The 8,164-nt window shown below is 38.8% G+C and overlaps 1 protein-coding gene across 2 annotated transcripts in view; it reads right to left on the bottom strand.

The window, feature by feature from the left end:
* Positions 1-4,686: 4,686 nt before the first annotated feature.
* Positions 4,687-8,164, bottom strand: part of LARGE1 (LARGE xylosyl- and glucuronyltransferase 1) — a 288,083-nt gene continuing 284,605 nt past the window's right edge. For both annotated transcript variants that reach the window (XM_085321682.1, XM_085321683.1), the window contains one exon: positions 4,687-7,845. In XM_085321682.1, the coding sequence (XP_085177808.1) occupies positions 7,648-7,845 (198 nt within the window). In that variant the 3' untranslated portion in view covers positions 4,687-7,647. The remainder of the gene's footprint in view (positions 7,846-8,164) is intronic.

Genomic DNA, 8,164 nt, shown 5'->3' with positions numbered 1-8,164 from the left:
GGTAATGAAAGCAGCAGAATTACTTATAAAGTGTTTGGGTCCTTGGTGATCTGATTCAGAGGTTGTTTTTATTGTCTGCATTTGTTTTGCTCTATTAAGTGTAATCAGAAAGAAGATGACAGGGCCTATATTATCTGCTTTTGTGATGAAACCTGGCAGGTTAACCTGGTGAATGGTCTGCACTGAGGAATCGCTATGAATGCTAATCCTTGTGAGTCCTTGCAGAACTCATTGCTCTTTTCAGATTGCCTTTGCAATACTTTGAATAAACCCTAACTGTGAAAAGTAAAAGATGTAAACTCTCCATGAACCATGTGAACCAGTACAAACAATATTCTTTGACGTTAAGAACAGGAAGGTTCGTTTTGTTCATTTATCAGTCCTCTTACACAACACAGACAGTAAAAATTTGCTGCTTAGCCTGAACATCCAGTTTCAAACCAACTGGATTAATTGCTGCCAATATAATTAGGAAACACTGGTCAAGGTGTGAAGGGAAAATACATAAATCTCCTGTTCTATCCTGAACTTGCAAACTGCTGAGTCTCATCATGACGTAACCACAAGGGGCCTCTGCCACCATCTGTGGGTATCCATCTAAAATGCAGAAAAGCTCAGCAAAGTCTATTAGAATAACAGATTTAATACCAACCTCACTATTGCCATCTAAAAAACATCAAAGCAGACAGACATGCTGCTTCCTTCCTGCTGCTGGTGTTTATTTCTGCCTGGATGAAGAGTTCCATGAGCACTGGATAGTTTTTCCTTTTCTTATTGCATTATTGGAGAGCACTGCTGTAACAACAGATTCATGGGCAAAATAAATAAATAAATAAATAAAAATCTATGAAACTTGCTATCTCCAGCTTTGCCCCAACCATTGACCCTAGTGTTGATTTAAGGTAGAGAGAATTTTTAAAAGACTGGATATTCAGCCTGCTACTGCTATTATTTTTTTTTTAATATGAGCACCAGAGAAGCAATGTGGGAACCCAAAGAAATGTGGGAACTCAAAGAATCAAAATAGATTAGACATCTTTGCACTGAGGATGGTTTAGTCTCAGTGGTGACTTTCACGAGTTTTACAACARCTTAATTTACTACAGGTGGACCACATAGGCCACTGTTTAAAACTGAAATGCCACAGATCCAGGATGACCTTAACCAAACTCATGATTGCTATGAATATGTCTTCTGAAGGACCTTCCTCATCCCCCTGAAATTTTGGTTATTTAAAAAAATGGACTTGCTCCCCCTAACTMCTTATTTACAAAATGTTTTCACTGTTTTATTGACAAACTGTGTGATAGCCTTTAAGGAGCGCTCCCAAAGGGGTTGCAGATATGCTGTAGGCTTGGTCGGAGCTGAGATTCATCGCCCTGGCACATTCAGCTGTTAGCRTTCATAGACTTAGGGCTGAGCGCTATGAGCCCTCTGCATATGTGATTTCCATCCGCTCCACTGGATCTCTCCACATAAGAAAAGCCTGTAGAACAGAACTGCAGACATTCTGCTCAGAGAGCCTGAGGGCCCAGAGGAAAATTAATTTTCCTAAATTACAGTTTAAACTTATCYTTTGGGGAAGGGTGGGAGAGGATCCAAAATCTGACTATGCTCAGAATCAAGGCAGCTAATAAACTATGAAAAGCTCAGTGAGAGCAAGAATAAAAGAAATTATCACCCAGCTGCTTCATTCCCCAAGTATCATCTGCTCTGATCATGGAATGAAGAGGAGTTCTCTAAAAAGATCCAGGCAAACGATTGTGTAACTAGAAACTATGTCCTAATACATATGTACCAGGGGACAGAGTGAAGTTGTATGAGCCAAGCACCAGTTTCACCAGCAACTTGAATTTTCATATCTTAAAACATTCGTGTGACTTACTTTGCAAACATAGCAAGAGTCATGTTATATAATGGTTTGTGTTGAAGGTGCACATGTCCTTTGCCAGAGAACTACGTTGTTATAATAAGGAATAAGCTTAGCTTAGCCCGAATTACTTTCATTCATTTATTTGGACACTTCTTGAATATACTAGGTGAGGATGGTGTCTATGATGTGTCTGATCAGAGAAACAAAGTCAGAACTAATTCTTTTGGATTGAAATCTGGTATCTAGTGACAAAGGACTGGTCCTCAGACAAACCCTTTGCCAACTGCACAGTGATTTCCCATGAATCCATGCTGCAGCTTGCAAAGGTTTAGGACATTTTCACCCTACTGAAACAGTAATTAGTTGGGAGTCAGGAAGCTGTTTTTATCCTTAAGAGTGGAAACTATAGCACAGAACAACTGAAAAGATAATAAACTCTTAATCTGGCTTGCAAATCTTTTGCATCTTGATGCGTATCTGCCTGTGAAAACAAGTGCCTATGAAAGCTGTGTATTTCTAAAGCCACATTCGTGTTTCCTGAATTTCCTAGCATTTCTGCATTTGCTGTACACAGCCAGAAGCTTTCTCAAACTTAATTTTATATTGTGAACCAAAGTAATGATCTTCAAATAATCCCTGATTCACCTGTTTGGATGCAGTCTAAATACATATTTTGAATTCCTAATGTAAAAATTACTTCATTTACCCATCAGGGTATCTACATCTTCAATACTGTAAGTGGAAATAATAGTTTATTGGCTGTTTGCCTATAGGTGACTTACTTGTTCCAGTCCTGTTTATTGGAGTTGCAGATACTTAACTGATTTCTTTTTATAAAATTGAAATATTCTTTGAGCTAACAACAATATATTATTTTTTTGCAACCCCATCATCTAACATGTTAGGCCTTCTTGAAGTTCGTAAATAATGATGTTCAGCCCRCTTGCTGAGCTTGCCATGTTCTCCTGACACTGTGCTGAAATCTGAGGAACACCCATACAATATCTGGCAGAGTACGAAGGAATGTCTTGTGCAATCCCTAAGAGTAATATCTCTGCTGATTTGCCAAGACTCCCTGTGCTGTTGGTCATTAATCTTTCTCAGCCAAAAACAGATGGGGCTATTAGGCAGACTACAGTAATGGGGGAAACTGGCAGGATACAGAATAAAACACATTATCTTCTGGATAGAATTGCATGTAAAAATGGGAACATTAAGAAAGTATTTTTCATATTTAATTGGACGATGTACGATTATACCTACCAGAAAATAATGTGCAATGTGTTTTGTGCAAGGCATTTGTAAAACTGATGGCTCAGCTGTGCTACGGCCTTATTTCCCCCTATGGAGAGAAACACTAGCTACAACCCTGAGTAGCATTTGAGCTTTTCCCTCTAACTTACTCTGCTTCAAAAGCTACTGCAAATAACACCATAAAGTGCCTTCACTTGCAGCAGTATAAGGAAAATGCAGTTTATGACTTACATACAAACCACATGAAGCCTATCAGGTAAAAAATCAGTACTGCAGAAATAATGTGAGCACATTTGATATTCGAACTCAAAAAACAAGTGGCGGAACTGCAGGTACAGCTGCTAATTCCTTTATGCCATTGAGTCCAAGATGATGATTACAAATAAAATAAAAACTGCACATCTCAAGTGGAACTAGATTGCTCACAAAGGAAACCAACAAGCTTGGAAGGAATTACTGAAAGTAGAACTTGGAAAAAAGTTCTGACAGATACTAAGGTCTATTCAAGATAAATAAAGACATTTTCTAGGGCTGTCAGGTAGGCAGATGTTAAAAAAAATCGTTAGCCAGAAAAATGATAGGATGGAAATTATAGCCAAACATTTGAATGTACATATTGTGATGACAGAGATAAATTACAGAAGCATATTAGAGGGTTACAATAAGGAATTAAATAAAGCTAATTACTTTGGCTAAAACTTACATTAAAGACTCTTTTATATCAAAGGGAGAACCCCGAAAACAAAAAAGGAGGATTAGGCATCTGCCAGCATATTATTATTTCGAATAGTAATTATGGCTGAAACATGGTGGAATATCAGAGGTGATGGAATACTGGATTTGGAAATACACACTTCGGATTCTGGTAGTGGAAGAGGCTTAGTGAACAGAGTAAACAGACTCCAACGGCTCAAGTGAGTTAACATTTTTGGAAAGGAGAGGAAAAGTGAGACACAGAACAAAATTTGTCAAGTTAAGATCTCAAATTAGAAGACTGCAAGAATTTTGTAGGACTTTATTTCTGATCTCTTGACTGGGAGAAGGTTAGTATTTAGAAAAAATAAAAACATAACTTCTTCAAAATTCACTCCCCCTCAAAATTTCCTTGGGTTAAATTAGACACAAAAATTTTAAAACAAAAAATCCACACTTGTTTTCTTTTAAAGGAGGAATCAGAAGCCCTAAATAAATAAACTAAAATCCTCAGATTCAAAATGGAGGAAGCTTATGAGTAGCAAAGTAATATGCTATTCCCCTAGATAAATGAAAGACAAGGACAAGGAAATGCTGGTATGATCCAGTTGTAGATTTCAGAAGTTATTCAGAYCAAATAGGGAACCTTAAGAGAATGGAAATCAAAACTTTGTAAAGCTGAAAGGAAGGTATATAATATTTAAGATGAAAATTGAGCAAGCTAAGAGGGGCTCTGAAGAGCAAATAGGATAAAGTTAAAACTGAAAGCACACATTTGCTCAGTACCTCAAAACCAGAAAACCTGAGATAACTGTTAGGCCACCCCAAAGAATAAGTAGAGGGAGTAATTAAAGACAGTAAGGACATTGGCAAGAATCTAAATGATTTATTTGCATCAATGTTCACCAGAGAAGGTGTTGGAGTGATGTTTAAATGAGACTCACACTTTCAAATAACAAAGATAAGGAGAGGTCATAGACTGAAGACTCAAGAGAGAAGTTGATGGAACAAATCAATAAATCAAAGGCATTAAGTCACCAGGTTTATCTGATATTTCTTGATGAGTTCAGGAGAAATCTGAGAATTAACAAAATTGCTAACAAACATCTACTATAGCAGAGGACTGGAAGACAGTCAGGGTTGTAACTGGGTTGGAGATTTTTTTGTTGTTGTTATTTGTTTTCATGGTGCTGGAGTAGTCCTGGCAGTTAGAGACAAGCAAGTAAGACCCAATTTGCTACCAGGTAAATTGGCTGAAATGTACTAAAAACCAGCCCTCATTTCTTTTGAATTATGAAGCATATAGACAAACATGACATGACAGATACAAGTCACACAGTGTCTATAAGGAAAAGAACAGGCTCTCTGAAATTACTAGCAATCTCTGAGCTAGTTACAACAGCCAGCAYACCTAAGCCTGTCTTAGAAGTCCCACAGCTTGCTGAATCTATAGGAAAGTAGCAAATGATTACCTCCCTGCTCTCCCATCTTCATCTCATGGGCATCAAAGAGAGTATAACATTAGTATTGCTAATGGCACACCCCAGTAATGTACAGGTCCATGCTACAGGTTATGTTGTTGCAGGGCAATCTATTCCATCTCTGGCCAATACTGTTAAGCCAAAGACAGATGCACATCTGGAAATGAGTTTTATGTATATATAAAACTTAATGGTGGTTACACTGAAGCTCCAGAGATTTTACGTGAATACAGCCAGTATTCAGCCTCTCTTAGGATAAGCTTTGATGTCTTTCTTCACATTATATGATCAACAGGACTTTGTGCTGTAAGGTTCTTCTCATTCGCAATAGTCACACTGACCTGGGCCTTTAATGGTGAGTGATATGGAATTTGGGGACTCAAGATTTCACTTTTTTTTTTTTTTTTTTTTTTTAATATATCTTAGCCAGGACTGAACAGTCATTTCACTGCTTCTCAGCTTTTCACAGTTTTTTATGCAAATCTTTAAATGAAGCCATTAAGAACAGAAGAAAAGTACTTTGGAAAATTATGCAGTGATGTATTCGTATGCAGCCAAAACTCCCAGGGGAAAATGCAACAATTACGCACAGCTTCCCACCCCTTTTTATTTCCTGTCAAAGATGTTGCCTTTTTTTGGCTTTTCTTATATATACACAGCGTGATGAACTGATATTTGTAGTTTAAATGTCTCGTTTAACCGCGTGGTTCCCACTGTAACAGAAAGCTCTCGTAAAATGTCAGGTTAGAAATAAAACCAAGCTCTAGAGGGATGAGGCAGAGAGGAAAGTGGAAGATCGAGTGGCTAAAAACCAGAATGGAATAAAGTGAACAGAATGCAATGTGGGTCCACTTAACAGCCTAGTCAGTGGTATTGGTAAGGACAGTCTATGTGGGTCTGGGGTAGTGAGAGAGACACACATTTCTCATTGAGTCATTTCTGCTTTCTCTATTAACATTGCAACAGAAATTACAAGTAGCCCTGCAAGGGGTAGTGCATTAAACCTCACCTCCTTATCCAATGTAAACACAACATTAATACTGAAGAATAAAGAAAATGGTAAAAAGTCCAGCGTTTTGTTTTGTGTTTTGCTTGTTAAGTTTCCTGATCCACCCTCCAGAATATTCCTGTGTATATTGACRTTGTGAACTTGACCAGCCCACATTCAAGCAAACACTCACATTCAGATTCCCAACACATTCTCTTCTCCCCCTCGAATGGGGAGTTTATTCCTAGCACTTCCACTCCTTTTATTTATAAACTCCTTTAACGAAGTAGTTCTGAGACCTTGTAGCAGGCAGCCGGGTAGCACACAGGCTACTAGTTCCATGTTTATGTTTCCCTGTTCAGCAAAGAAGTTCACTTAAAGCCCAAGGCCCAAGGCCTTCACGGTTGGACATGCATCAAAAGAATCTACAAGTCAATATCCCCCAGCACAAAATGCCTTCTATGGAAAATCCAATTCTTGCCTAAAAAGGATAAAGAGTTACAACCAGGCCCTTTATTTTACGAGACATACACGAACAAGTTGATCTGGTGAAAACAGGCCTTACACTAACAAGTTTTGTTCACATTCTGGCAGAACTATTGGCTCCTTTACTGAACTACCAGAACTGAAGATGGAAAAGGAACATAAGGGTGACATTTCCTTGGCAAGGAAAGGATGGCATTTAGGACTGCAGAAATGGCAGGGTAGAGCATAGAGGATTTTCCTGTTAGAATTAATTTGAGAATAAAAGACCAACAGATATCATGTACACACCTAAACCAGTAACACACCTTCTCTAGAGTGCAGTATTGTATAAGCGTCCCCTTCATTTTCAAGGCTAATTCAGACCTTTGGCTTATCCTGCATTAACAAGGTCGTCTATGTTAACAGGGCCACTGTGAAAGTTCACGAGTAAAAGTTCCCTTTCAGAGTAGTGCAGATTTGAAATTCACAGGACAGCGACCCGAAGATCTTCCATTACAGATAAAAAGCATGTCAAATTATTAAATAGCAACATGAAATCCTATATTCTGAAGGTCTGTCTTTGCTCTGCAGTTAAGAGAACAGCATTCCTAGCCCGTCCCCATTCCCCACCTCCTGTTGTATGATGGGATTGCAGCTGGCCCCTCTCATTCACATCTCACAAATGCTAAAGCTGAAAGGCCTGGGGTAGTCAGGGAAGGGGCTAATGAGCATAGTCTGAAGACATGTCACTTCAAACCTCTACTGTTAGAATTGCCAGGTATGATATAAAAAACAGAAAGTATTTCTCAGTTCAAAGTTTAAAGACTGGACCCCAAACATGAAGTGGCTCCTCCCTTCGGTGTCTTTGTTTCCTGTAAGTGGGCTCCATTGTGCTAGCTGTTGTTCTCTGCCGTGAGATATTTTAGAGCTGCAAAGCCGTAGTGGCGTGACATATCCTGCTGGAATTCCTCCTTCAGGGTCTTGAGACAGATGCGGTATTGCTTGTTGGAGCGAAACTTGGTGATGTCAAAGCTGGGGGCATGCGGCATGTGGATCATGTAGGCGTTGGGCAGCACTGTGAACTCGTACTCCTAGAAGAGAAAGACACCAGCTGTGAGGCATGTTCCCAAACCTTCCTGCAATATATCTCTCTAAAACCTCGTAGTCAAAGTTGCTCAGTCATATGACAATGCAATGTAGATCTCAAAAACAACAAACCCATAAAGACACGCTAACTCATAAAGATATGCTAAATCAGCATTCTTTTCTTAACTTGCATTTTCTTGGGTTTATGACATACTTGTTACCTCTTTTAAAAGATTTTTTTACTCCATATAAGCCAAGTAATGGGGAGATAGTGCTGAAGTTGTGTCTGAAGTCATATTTGCACCAGTGTGACTGCTGCCAACA

This window comes from Rhea americana, unplaced genomic scaffold (genome assembly GCF_003343005.1).
Source record: "Rhea americana isolate MKP2758 unplaced genomic scaffold, rheAme1 scaffold_70, whole genome shotgun sequence".
NCBI lineage: Eukaryota > Metazoa > Chordata > Aves > Rheiformes > Rheidae > Rhea > Rhea americana.
This window is presented reverse-complemented; position numbering and strand designations above follow the sequence as displayed.